At 45.2% G+C, this 12,898-nt stretch overlaps 1 protein-coding gene across 5 annotated transcripts; it reads right to left on the reverse strand.

Annotated features, from left to right (window-relative positions):
• Positions 1–760: 760 nt before the first annotated feature.
• On the reverse strand, positions 761–11,164 carry Trim68 (tripartite motif containing 68). Of its 5 annotated transcripts, none has more exons than XM_042280998.2 (7): positions 11,057–11,164; positions 7,793–8,256; positions 5,742–5,837; positions 4,233–4,493; positions 3,736–3,758; positions 3,091–3,191; positions 761–2,888 (listed from the first exon to the last, which is right to left on the reverse strand). In XM_042280998.2, exons 2-7 carry the CDS (start codon positions 8,216–8,218, stop codon positions 2,341–2,343), a joined length of 1,455 nt encoding a protein of 484 aa, XP_042136932.1. In that variant the 5' UTR covers positions 8,219–8,256; positions 11,057–11,164; the 3' UTR covers positions 761–2,340. The 5 variants fall into 5 exon arrangements, with proteins under 5 accessions (XP_042136932.1, XP_015842340.1, XP_006993392.2 ...); XM_015986854.3 differs by having other exon boundaries at positions 11,065–11,147; XM_006993330.4 differs by having other exon boundaries at positions 10,939–11,136.
• Positions 11,165–12,898: the final 1,734 nt, after the last annotated feature.

Genomic DNA, 12,898 nt, shown 5'->3' on the forward strand with positions numbered 1-12,898 from the left:
GAGTTGAAGATTAGTTAGTTATGGTTGAAGATTAGTTAGTTATAGTTGAACATTAATTAGGATAGAAAGTACATTAGATACATCTTGGAATTACCAAAATAGGATAGATAATGGAATTATTTTCTCTGATTTGTCAAATACCTGTTTAGGTATTTATTACTTGTATATATTGTATATAGTTATTGTACTTTTGTATATAGTTTTTCTTTTGTTAGTTATAACCTTTTGCTTTCTTTTTCTTTTTATTAAAATAGAAAAGGGGAAATGTGGTGGTAATCTAATTGTACTGAATTATTATTTTGATTGTATGTTAATAAATAAAGTTGTCTGGGGGTCAGAGCTATTAGAGCCATAGCAAGAGTGTGGCGGTGGTGGCACACGCCTTTAATCCCATAAGATCTCTGTGTGTTCAGGGATACAGTCAGCATTGGAGACATATGCCTTTAAGACCTAGGGGGCTGTACATTCAGACAGTGACGAGGCAGTCATGTGTTTGGGTTTACAACCAATGAGAAGGCAGAACAACATACTATAAAAAAATGAACCGACAGGAAGTAGGTCTCTTTTCGCGAAGCTGGGATAGCAGGAGGAAGGGTGAGATTTTAGCTCTGAGCTCTGACTTCTCGGCTTTCTCTTTTACATTGTTTCTGTGTTTCTTATTTAATAAGACGGTTGGTTACATCTACAACCATGCTTGCATAAAATTTCAATTTTTTAGTGGGAAAATTGTTATGGATATGGGATGACTGCAATAGTCTGATATGTTCAATACTTTCATTTAACTTGTATGTGCAATAGCTTACAAACTTGGAAACATGGAGGCAACGTACAATTGGTCCCTTCCCATAGACAGAGCCAACAATTTTCCCACATCCCAATTTTGTCACTTGTGGGCTATTTTTGTACAACTCTCCATGACATAACAGCCACTCTACAGCAACAGTTCCGTGTACAATCTTAATTCCTGTTCATTATTCCTTTCATCTGACTAGGTTGACTTTTGTTTAGTGGGATTCTCTCCCCACATTTCTCTCCCCTACACCTTCAAAGAGAATGTTACACAGTTACAAGAACCATGTAGACTCCGCTGATGGCATCAGAAGATACTAATGTAACACCAACTAGCTGCTGGATGGGCTTTCCTTCCTTCCTGTTGACTTTATTTCTTCTTCCCTGCTAATATCTCGTTTTTGATTTTAGGGTCACAGACCTCACTCTAACCCAGAGACAAACACATGTAACCAGATACATGATATACCTCTGTGGCCACATGTCAGTGTGCCCTTGTGACACAGTGTGACATGGCCATCTTTTTGTTTAAAGGGCTCTAGACTGCTGGGAGGGGCCCTAAGGAGCAAAGGTGCTGATATGAAGGTTCTGGCTGCCTGGGGCAAAGGTGGATGGTTGCCACATGCAGAATCTATTGTTTGCCCTCCTCTCTCTACAGAGAACACAAGTAGGGGATAGATTTTGTGACTTTACAATGAACTGGTGAGGTAGGATATGCTATTTTAAACCCGATTAGAGCCACTTTTCCAAAGAGGACACCCAAATCCTCTCAAACACGTTTCAGACCCGAATGTAAAGAATCACTCTGATTTGTGATCTGTGAGGTGTTTGTTGACTTTGTTTCATTTGAATATGAAAATCATTTATAACCTTTAAAATCTCACCTCCAAAATCTCTGTAGGAAACAACTTAAGGCTGTTTCAGTTTCCTCATCCATAAAGTAAAAATAAACACCGAGGCCCCCAACTTTTCTGATCCTGCCCCTTAGAGAAAAGACAGGCCCAGGACACAGATCCACCCGCCCTCAAGTTCAGGGAGGTGGTAAGGTGAGGATACTGCATTGTGGGTGAGTCCTGCATTGTGCTCTGGGAAAGCACAGACTGTGTGCCTCTCTAGTTTCGGGCTTGGGGTTTGTTTGGTAGCAGCAAGCCTCATGTGAAACACCCTTTCACCAGGACTATCAGCTCTGGACATGTACATTATTATTTTGTCTCATTGGGAAACCTCATTTAAACTCTTTTCTGGAGTCTGCAATCATTTCATCATTGGCACACGGTTAGGGAGCCAGTGAGGAGGGTTGTGATCTGCAGAATGGACAAAGTCCACCATCCCTGTCATGTTTCCATCATGGGTCACAATGCTTATCTGACGGGGACTGCTTTTCTGTGAGAGGTACCGACAGTTTGGTGTAACAGCAAGATACCATGAGGTCAGGCCAAGGGGCCCGTAGGTTCTAAGCTGGGTTCAGGGGTATGCTTATCAATGGTAGCATCCTCCAGCAGCCCCGTGTCCCAGGGCAAATTCCAATGTTAGGCTAGGATGGTGGCTCTCCTAGTCTTCCCCATCCAGGGAACAAATGGTGAGGGGGGTGGTGTTGGGGACAATACTGTAGCATGGGCTAAAATAGGGCAGGAGGCGGCCAGGGAAGGGACAGTGGGGGAAAGTAAAAATGTGGGAGCCGCCATCAGTCACATTGTAGAAGGAGATCTCATGGGCCTCATAATCCAGGAAGATTCCTACCCGGTGCGGCGGAACTGACAAGGGCAAGAGGGGGTACTCATTGGTGCCTGCCCGGTACTCTGTTCCCTTCCTCAGCCTTATCACCCAGAAGCCATAGTCGGGGGACAGACAGACCGCCTCCTTCCGGTCTACATTTTCCATACACACTCCCAGGCCCCACTCAGACCTGTCTCCAACCTCCACCTCCCAATAGTGCCGGCCCGAGGAGATGCACTGGCTGCCCAAGACAATGTTATAGCGGTAAAATCTCTCAGGATTGTCAGGCAGGTTCTGCTCGGTGTCTCCATAGTGCACACTTTTTCTGTCCTTGGACACGACAAGGCGGGAGTAAGCTGTGTCTGGATCGAGGCGCACATCGACTAGGAAAAAAAAGATCCTGGTGGAAACATTGATGCCAAACAAGGGGGGAGTGGGGAAAGAGTGTAGGTACTCTGATGAAGACAGAGCTCTCAGCGATGGGTCGGGTGAGGCTAGATGACACACCCAGACAACACTGAGCCATTTTATCTCTATGGGTGGAGTCCCTCCCACTGCCCATCCCAATCCCCAAGCATCGAATACCTGCATATGTCTTCAAGATCTCTCTTAGTCCCAGCACACGACAGTCTGTCTTCAGCTCCAAGGAGATTGGTTCTGGCTGCTCCAGGCTCCAAGATTTGCTCCTGCAGAAGAGGGTGTGTTTTGGACCCAAGGAGTCTTAGCTCTGTCCCCGAAGCCTCCTTACCTTAGTTCAGGGAAGAGTGGCTTGGCCAGAGCCAGTCAGCCAGAGTCCCCTGCTCAGCAGGGCAGAGGTGGGATGCTGGCTTGATGAGCTGTAGACTGTTTGTGACAGAGAGTTAATGCTCACAACTTCCTGTTGTGGGGAAGGCTAAGCATTAGGACAGAGGAAGAGGAGGAGATGGGCTGCCAAGGAGAATGGCTGATGCCCTGTGCCGAAAGCCTCATGTGCCATCTTCTTGGACTAGTTACATGAAATAACATACTTCAGCTTTTCTTAAATTCTTATTGGTAATACCTGAAATGAGTTTGATTAGGTGCAAAAAAGGAGAGGTCAACAAATCTTCTTTAGCCAATGTAATGTAAGATGGGGAGTCAGCATCCGCTTTCTGTAGGTACTCAGTCTGTATTCCATCTCTAATTTTGGCTCTGGCCAGTCCTCTCTGTCCCCTGCAGAGTGTCATGGAGGCTCTGAGGATGGGAACATACCTATTTAAGGCTTCCTGAACACCCTAGAAGGAGAAAAAAAAATGTAGCACATGAGTGTGCTGTGCCTCAGCGAGACTAGACAGACACAAATGCCAAGAGGGGCTTTCTGAAAGGGAGACACGGACTTTGAGGCTGTGGAGAAGCTTATGAGAGGGCAACAGAGCAGATGTGGCCTGGCTGAATGAACAGCTTTGGGGTCCATCTTGAGAGGGCCAGGATGGAAGGGACTGGAATGCTGTCAAACTATCAGAATAAGTACCTGGTGTCCCTCTACTCTTTGCTGGGTGGATGCTCTGTCCTATGAGATATGAAGGGTCAGGTCATCTACCCTACGAAGAGGAAGGGGACAGCAGGCATCAGCCGAAGGCTACAGGAGCCTCAGCTGGTGGGCAGTATGATGACAGGCCCCATGAAGAACCAGTGAACACTCTGCCCTGGAGTCCCCGCCTATCTTCAGTTCTCACTCAGGTGTGCCAGGAAAGGCTGCTGCTACTCACCTGCAGCATCCAGCGCACTGGTCTCTGGGATCTCTCTTCCAGCTCCACAATCATCCTGCACAGGGTCTGGCTCTGCTGGATGATCTTGTCGTGCCTCAACTCCAGTTTGTTGGCTGTCTCCCTCTCCTCCTGCTCTAGGCTAGCCTGAGCTGCAGCTGCCTCCTCGTCCACCTGCAGACACGGCAGCTCTTTTTCCTTCAATAACTGCCGATATTTTCCAAACTCCCGTAGGATGTTCTGCTTCCGTGTTTCCATCTGTGTCTGTGGAGTCAAGAGTGGAATCCTTTCAGTGTAAGGGTGCTGTGGGATGGAGGACACTAACATGTGGGAACGCACACTGTGGAAATGCTTTGGTATGACCATTTACTGGGTGCTATGGAGGCAAAGACAAAGGATCCAGTCTTCCTATCTTCCTGACTCCCCACAGCCTCAGGGCATAGTTTCTGGTCCTTTTCACAGGTAGAGTATTTTCTTACATATAATGAGTGGGAACAGAGTATTTCAGACTTGGAATTTTCCCGGACTTGAGATTTTATGTATATAAAGGGATTTTGGCAATGAGTCTGAATATGAATTTCACTTATGCTTCCCATATATTTTGTACATATAACCTGAAGGTAATTTTATAAAATAATTTTACTGTGCTTGCATTCTGAGTGTGACCTATCATTAGGTGGAACTTTCTTCTATTTTTGGTACCATGTTGGTTATAAGACACTTTTGGATTTTGGAGCATTTTGGATTTCACATTTCTGGATGAGTGACATTTAATCTGTTCTACTCTATCAGCCCCAGTAGGATCTAGGGTGCTACCTTGCTTTTTTCTTGAGACAGGGTTCCAGTTTATAGCCCTACTGGACTCTTATTCACTATGTAGACCAAGTAGGACTTAAAGTTGTAGCAATTCTCTGCCTTTGCCTCTCAAGGGCTGGTTTATAGGCATGCACCACCATCCTGGTACAGGATATTATCTTGGTATGATAGGATGAGAACTACCTTCCATTTTCAGAGTAGCAGCTGGAAGGTTACACTGATGTTTACTAAGGATGTTAACTACACTGTTGGGTAGTTTTTCTTCTTGTTGATGTTTTTAAGCTTATTGTACCATTTTAGGCCACTTTGATGTTACTGTCTCCTGATCAAAAGTTCTGAGAGTTTCATGCCTCTTGGCTTCAGATATACTTCAGAGGTGGTTTTCTAATATTTAGGTAACCGAAGTCTTAGCAGCTCTGCTGTCGCTAGGCAAAGTGAAACAGACATTGTGCTTGACCGACACTCTACAAGCCACACTCCCACCAGCTCGTGTGCGCGCCACTGTTCCTTCCTCATACATGAAGATGTGAGATAACGGGCGACTGCTACCTCACAACCTATTAGCTGGGCCTGAAAAGTTATGTGGCCTTAAGTAAAGGGAAAGCGGAAGGCTCTGTCTCACAGATATGAGGCAGCCTCCACTGTCAGCTCTGGAAGAGAAGGACGCCGTGAGCCCCTTTCTCAAGTGCAACCTGCCTTCCAGTTGGCAACTCGCTCCTTCTCGCTGACTTCCAGCTTCCAGGCTTCTTCCTGTTCTTTCCTTAGAAGTTCCAGAGCTTCCTGGAGTTTCCACTGCAAGAGACAAGAAGCTCATGAGTGTGATCAATGTTCCTCAGGCAACAGGCTGGTATAAATGCTAAGAGAAAACTGAATGCCACAGAAGGCACAGACTGCCCATGTGGCACCCAGGGAAGCTCTTTGGGTTGAGAATCATTTTAACTCCCATAGTTCCCAGGTGTCTGTAAAGGTCTATAGCTAGACTTTCTAGAACTTGAAGACTTTGGACTTTCCTACCCATGACTAATTTTATTCTCATTAATTTTCTTCCCTATTATTTCCCAGAACCTTGCTGCTGAAAATGTGCTCCAAGGCCAGGAGCATCGGCATGGCAGAATCTTGAGTCTTACCCTATACTTATCAAATGAGAGCTGGAATTCAGGAAGCTCCTTGGGTAGCTCAGGTACTCAATAAAGGTTAGACACTTTCCTAGGAAAGTGATGCAAAAGATTCTTACGGGAAAGCCAGAAGTAGCTAGCTATTTCCTTTTAATCTGATAAGAGTAACCTTTTTGTTAAAGAATCATAAAGTACCAGACACGGTTCAAGCACTGCACATGCACTAACACTGCTGCGGTTTGAATGGGAAACGTCCTCCATAGGTCATGTGTAAGAAGACCTGGTCCTCAGCTGGTGATGGGTTAGGGAAGGTTGCAGGAAACTTTAGGAAATAGAGCTTGGGTGGAGAAAGTAGATCACTGTGGGGCAGGCCTGGAGGTTTATGGCCTGGTCTCACTTCCTGTTCACCCTTCCTAACTACAGATGTCATGGGACCAGTTGCCTATTGCTCTTGTCACTGTGATTTTCCCACCACGATGCCCTGGATCCCTTTGAACTGTGAGCCAAAACAAACCGCTTCTCCCTTACATGGCTTCTCGCCAGGTGTTTGATGACCGCAGCAAGAAAAATAACTAGTACAAACACATTCCCCAGGTGTAGTGTCATCACCACTTTATAGACAGGAGAACTGAGGCTCAGAAAGTGACCCATCCAAGGTCACCCAGCTAGTAAATGACAGGGCTGGGAATTAACCAAGATCTTAACCTCTATGTTAGCATTCCCTCCTTGTTCTAAAACTTTCAAAACAAAATATATACATACCTTTAATGTTTTAGATATCTGTCCTGTAGAGAAAAATGCTTATTCAGAGGGTCTGCCATATATTCTTACATTTTAATCATAACTTGAAGAAAGAGAATTAAGGCAGAACAAGATCACTCATGCACATCTGAGAAAAGAGCAAGGTGGGGCCTGGAAGCTAGTCACAATGGTTAAGACAAAGAAGCAGTGCGTGAGACTGAGCTGGCTTACCCCAAAGTGTGGGAAACAGAGCCCTAGCCAAAGAACAAGCTCTCTATTCCAGCCTTTTATCTCTCTTTAACTAGTTTAACCTAGTCAGAAAAGACCTGACAATATGGATACTGTGAGTGCTAATACATGATTAGTACAAAGCATGCCTGGCACCTGGAGCATCCATCCTAAGTGACTCATTTATGGTCCTTTCCAGCTCCAAAATAATGTATCAGGATCCAACATTACTAAGCCTGAGATGTGTTTATGAAATGAAGAGGTTAAAATGATTCAGCTAATGTCAAGTAACAATATGTGGCCCTAGTAGGGGGAAGTTAGTAGGTTCTTGACTAATAAATAACAGTCATCATATGTAAACTCATTCAAGTCATGTAGAACCCCAGTGGAAATCAAGGGTCTGCTTCAAGTTCTCAACACTAAACTTACCCTCTGGTTAGTCATCCCCATGTTAAGGTTTGAGATGGGATGCAGAGGAAATGGAAGAGAAGGAAATCAAAGGTGGTTATGAATAAAGGAAAGGATGTAGTTCAGAATATTAGATGCAAAGATCTGTAGCCATCAGGGGTGAAGGGACTCAGCTCTCAAGTTCAGGCTTCTGATACAGAGATGGCCAAATGAGAGGCAGAGGAAAGGCTGGCATGGCCAGGTTCTATTGCCTACCTTATATTCCCAGGCAACATCCTTTATGGGCGCAACAGTGTGGGCTTCGTACTCTGAGGACTGGTGACAGGCCTTGCAGGTTACCACATCATCCTCTTTACAGAACACCGTCAGCTGTTCCTTGTGGAGATTACACACATCAGTCTGCAGTCCCATTTCCATACAGAAGCCTAGCAGGCGGACCTTATCTACAACACTGGCCAGCTGCCAATTGGGACGCAGTTTCCTTGGCTGCGCGGGAGCTCGACAAAGTGGACAGGTGTAGCCCAAGTCCTGGGATTCTCCTGAGAGCTTCCAGAGTCCAGAGAGACAGCTGTGGCAGAAAGTGTGGCCACAGTTGATGCTCACAGGCTCCCTGAGGAAGGTCATACAGATAGGACAGTTCATTTCTTCCACAATGGCTTCCATTAACGCTGCAGGATCCATGGTTCCATCTAACAACAGTCTCAGAACATGAATAAAGACTGCAAAAAGCAAAAGAAAAATAAGAGAAATCAAGAGGAAAAGGTAGCAACAGTAAGTTCTCCCCCCACATCAAAATCAGTGATTGATAAGAATACACTTATTTTAGAACCTTCATTGGCCATGTATAATAGGCACTGGTGTCCACTGAAGCTATTATTGGGCAACATTGTTCACACCACAGAAGGCACAAGTAGGGTAGGAATGGCTAAGAGAGTGGATTTGGAGAAATCTTTATTTATTTGTTCAATTCTGATTCTCCTGAGTTTATTGTACCCTACTGTTCCCACTCTAATCATGCTACGGAAATCAACATATTCTCTCTTGGACTAGGGCAAGTTAATACAAGATGTGATGTTCCAACATTCAGAAAAAGGCCACAAAATACTGTCAGCCTTCCCCTGGGATGCCTTTGGTGTACAGTTATAGTCTTCAAGGTGCAAAACCACAAATGCCAGACGCTCATTGTCTAGCTGCTCAGTTTTTCTTACTTTGCACACTGATGTGTAAAGTGAAAGTGTAATAGCAGTTCTTTCACTGTGTCCTGTAGATCACTGTCTGCCTCTCCTGCATGACATTTCCATGACTGACCAACGTAACAAGACACTCTCCTCAGCACGTAGTGCTGCACATGAGAAAGCAGAGGGGAGATCACATCCCTTGGAAGAGAAAGCAAGGATCACTTAAGGATATATTGATGTATATGGGTGATTATTGCCCAGGCCACATGTATGAGCTTGAATGGCCAGTGGCAGGCTTCTTGGCATTCTTGGTAATATTTATTAACTCACCTTGTAAGTTTGTGCTGCTAGATAGGCTATGTAAGGGGAGAATCATATTGACTTTAAATACTGCTGCATCTTCAGGACCTAAATAGTGCCTACCAGGCAAATAACTGCTGAATACATGCCTGCCAAATGATTACATCAGGGTTAGAGAATAGTTCCTAAACCCCAAATGCATTTATAGTTTATTAGGTAACTGAAAATAAAGCAAACTAATAGGAAACACTCTTTTAAAAAATATATTTATTTATTTATTATGTATACAGTGTTCTGCCTGCATGTTTGCCTACAGGCCAGAAAAGGGCACCAGATCTCATTACAGATGATTGTGAGCCACCACATGGTTGCTGGGAATTGAACTCAGGACCTCTGGAAAAGTAGCCAGTGCCCTTAACCACTGAGCCACCTCTCCAGTTCCTAGGAAACACTCTTGAGTATCTAGTATGTGCCAGGCATGGCTCTGTGCACTTTACATGCATAATGTTGGTTTATTTCACAATCCATGATAGAAACCATTATTCTCATTTTGCAGGTTCTTGTACCAGGTTTCTATTATTCTCCTTTGAGAAAACCACCTATCTTCCCCAGCTTCAGGGTATAAGACAAATTCAAAGACAGAGAGGAAGAAATCACTGTGTTTAGTCATGCAGAAGGGCATTTTGGAGGCACCAGGACAGAAAGTCTGCAGGACTTAATGCGGCCATCAGCAGGTCATTCTTTCTCACCCCTTCCCTGCTTCCTGTTCTTCTGTTTCCACTGTTACCACCAAACCATGAGATCCAGACCCTAAGGTCCAGTTCTGCAGATACCGAACTCAAAGGCCTACTGTGGTTCATCGCAAGCCCTATATGAGCTCAACTGGAGGGATCCTGGACCCATGTCTGCTCATTTTACCCTATTTCCGGTCATGCTGTTCTAACTGGAACTGTTTCCATGATCCTACGGTTGACATCAATTACTGCAAGTTTGTTTGCCTTAATTCTCACACTAGGTATTGACTATGCATATTGTGTTTTTTTTCACGATATTCCTAATGTCATGATAAATTTAAATTACAGAGATATCTTCTGTTTTGTTCACTGTATTCTTGATGCCAAGAGCAGGGCCTCAATATTTGTTACATTCACGAGAATTAAATGTAAATGTTGAGATCCAGTTGATAGTAGAAGTGTTAATATCTTCATCTAAGGCAATGTGTGTGTGTGTGTGTGTGTGTGTGTGTGTGTGTGTGTGTGTGGTGCGCGCGCGCGCGTGCATGTGCGTGGCACACGCTGCTTTGATATCAAAAGCACAAAGAGCAACAGAAGAACCAAAAGTAGCAGTTGAAAATTTGGAAGATATTGGCTGTAGGAAAGTGAGGTAAAGAAACAGAAATGATAAACCAGGAAAAGTGGTGGCAGCATGCTATTTCTACACATGGCCTCAAAAAGACATAAACATGGGAAAGCCATCAGAGATCTGGGGATAAATAGATGTCTTTCTCCAACAGAACATTTGCTTTTATCACACATGAATTACTTGGTTCAAGTCTTAAAACCATTAACCGCTCAGGCATGTTCAACTTGCAGCCAAGGACACTATGGATACGGCCCAACACAAAACTGTAAACTTAATTTTCTTTATGCGATTTTTATGGATAGTGTGGTTCTCCAGCATGAACTTGGTAGTTGGCAAATCGTTTTACAATGTCAAAATGATGCACCCAAGGGTGCTTCCATAGTGCCTAGGGAGCAGAGGGAGGGAGCAGAGCCTGGCAATATCCGGGAAGTTGGAGCTGAGGGGCAGAGGGCTCAGACTTGGCACCCGAGGGTCGGGGAAGGGCGGCAGACAGCGCCTTCCTGACCTTTGGGCGCTCACCAGGTCCCCAGGGTATTGGGCTGGGTTAAGGAGTGCAAGGACCTGTGTCTTCCAAAGATCCCTGGCTGCCGCCTCCTTCTCTCTGCGTAGGGTAGCCCGCCGTGGAGATGCCGCGCTCCAGCCGCCTAGTCCGCAGCATCAGGTGCGGCAGGGCGCTCACCTGCTCACCTGCGGGAAGCTGCGGAGCCCAGCCCGAGCTCGGCGGCCTAGGTAGGAGCAGCACCCGGTGACTTCCGTGAAAACTCCAGGGCCCGCCCACAGCGCCGGAATCGACGAACCATAGGCCCGGGCCTGGTCCATCCTACGTCTGCACCGTGAGCGGCCCGATTGGCTGTTAACTTGTCACTTTTCCTTGTGGCATTCAGCAGCCTGGGAGCTCTGCCAGGTTTGAATGTGTCCCAGCTTGAGTGTATGGTGGCACATTTACACGTTGGAATCTGCGTTTCTCTGGAAGATATGCAGCCGGTCATGGCTCCAGGTTTCAGACACTAACAAAATTATTAATAAACGCTTCTGGTTTTCCTGACTAACTCGACATTCCCAAACTTCCCCAGGTAGCTCCTCATTGAAACAAACTAGTTTCAGAGTTAGAAACAACATTGAACACGCCACCGAAATAGCTCAGTTGGGAAAGCATTAGACTGAAGAAACAATATTGAATGACGAAGCAGAATAGTCCTGATCATAAGCAGTTGTTAAAAAATTCTTGAAAAAATATTTATTTTTACATCCCTGCCACAAAACATGGCATATCAAGTTGCAGTAAGGCTAAGCACCTTCCTTTGTATTAAGGCTGGGAAAGGTGACCCAGCATGAGGAGTAAAGTCCCAAAAGCCAGGAAAAGAGTCAGAGACAGCCCCTATTCCCACTGTTAGGAGTCCCACAAGAGGACCAAGCTACACAACTGTAGCACACATGCAGAGTGTCTAGGTCAGTCCCATACAAGATCCCTTGTTGTCAGTTCAGTCTCTGTGAACCCCTATGAGCCTATGTTTGTTGATTCTGTGTTTTCTTGTGGTGTCCTTGACCCCTCTGGCTCCTACACTCCTCCTCCTCATCTTCTGCAGGGTTCCCTGAGCTTTACCTAATGTTTGGCCAAGTCTGCATCTGTTTCCATCTGCATTTGCTGGATGAAGCCTCTCTGATGACAACTGGGCTAGGGGCCAATCTATGGGTATAGCAGAATATCGTTAGGCATCATTGCATTGACATATTTTTCTTCCAGTTGTGTTTGGTTCTATCCTAGGTCTTTGGGTCATCCAGCCTGTGATGCTCCAGGCAGGGTCAGGAGTGGGCTTACTCTCCTGGCATGAGTTTAAGGCTAGACCAGTCATTGGCCACTCCCTCGATCTCTAGGTCACTCTTACTTCAGCACATCTTATAGGCAGGACAGACTATAGGTCGAAGGTTATGTGAATGGATTGGTTTCCCACTCCCTCCATTTGAAGTCTTGCCTGGCCACAATCCATTTTAAAAATGGGGTACAGATCTAAACAGAGACTTCTCAACAGAAGAATCTCAAACGGCCAAGAAACACTTAAGTAGATGTTCAACATCCTTAGCCATCAGAGAAATGCAAATCAAAATGACGCTGAGATTCCATCTTACATCTGTCAGAATGGCTAAGATGAAAAACACAAGTGACATCTCATGCTGGAGAGGATGTGGAGCAAGGGGGAACACTCCTCCATTGCTGGTGGGAGTGCAAACTTGTTTATTTCCAAAGTGCAAACTTTGGGAATCAGTGTGGCAGTTTCTGGGAATCAATCTACCATAAGACCCAGTTATACCTCTCTTGGGCATATACCCAAATGATGCTTAATCATACCATAATGACACTTGCTCAACTATGTTCATAGCCAGAACCTGGAAACAGCTTAGATGTCCCTCAACTGAGGGATGGATAAAGATGGATAAATGGATAAAGAGAATGTGATACATTTACAAAAAATTCCCTCATCCAACCACACAGACACACAAGACAAAAACAACAATCAGTGGC

The sequence above is a fragment of the Peromyscus maniculatus genome, chromosome 1 (assembly GCF_049852395.1).
Source record: "Peromyscus maniculatus bairdii isolate BWxNUB_F1_BW_parent chromosome 1, HU_Pman_BW_mat_3.1, whole genome shotgun sequence".
Classification (NCBI taxonomy): Eukaryota; Metazoa; Chordata; class Mammalia; order Rodentia; family Cricetidae; genus Peromyscus; species Peromyscus maniculatus.

Bases quoted from the DNA above. Each gene is read 5' to 3' on its own strand.
- Trim68 (XM_006993330.4), bottom strand. From the start codon at position 11,035: ATGCTGCGGACTAGGCGGCTGGAGCGCGGCATCTCCACGGCGGGCTAC. The intron at 3,759-4,232 runs GTGAGTAGCAGC...TTCTCCTTCTAG, and splicing joins CAGTGCGCTGGATGCTGCAG to GGTGTTCAGGAAGCCTTAAA. The intron at 3,192-3,735 runs GTATGTTCCCAT...CCTCTTCTGCAG, and splicing joins GTTCAGGAAGCCTTAAATAG to GAGCAAATCTTGGAGCCTGG.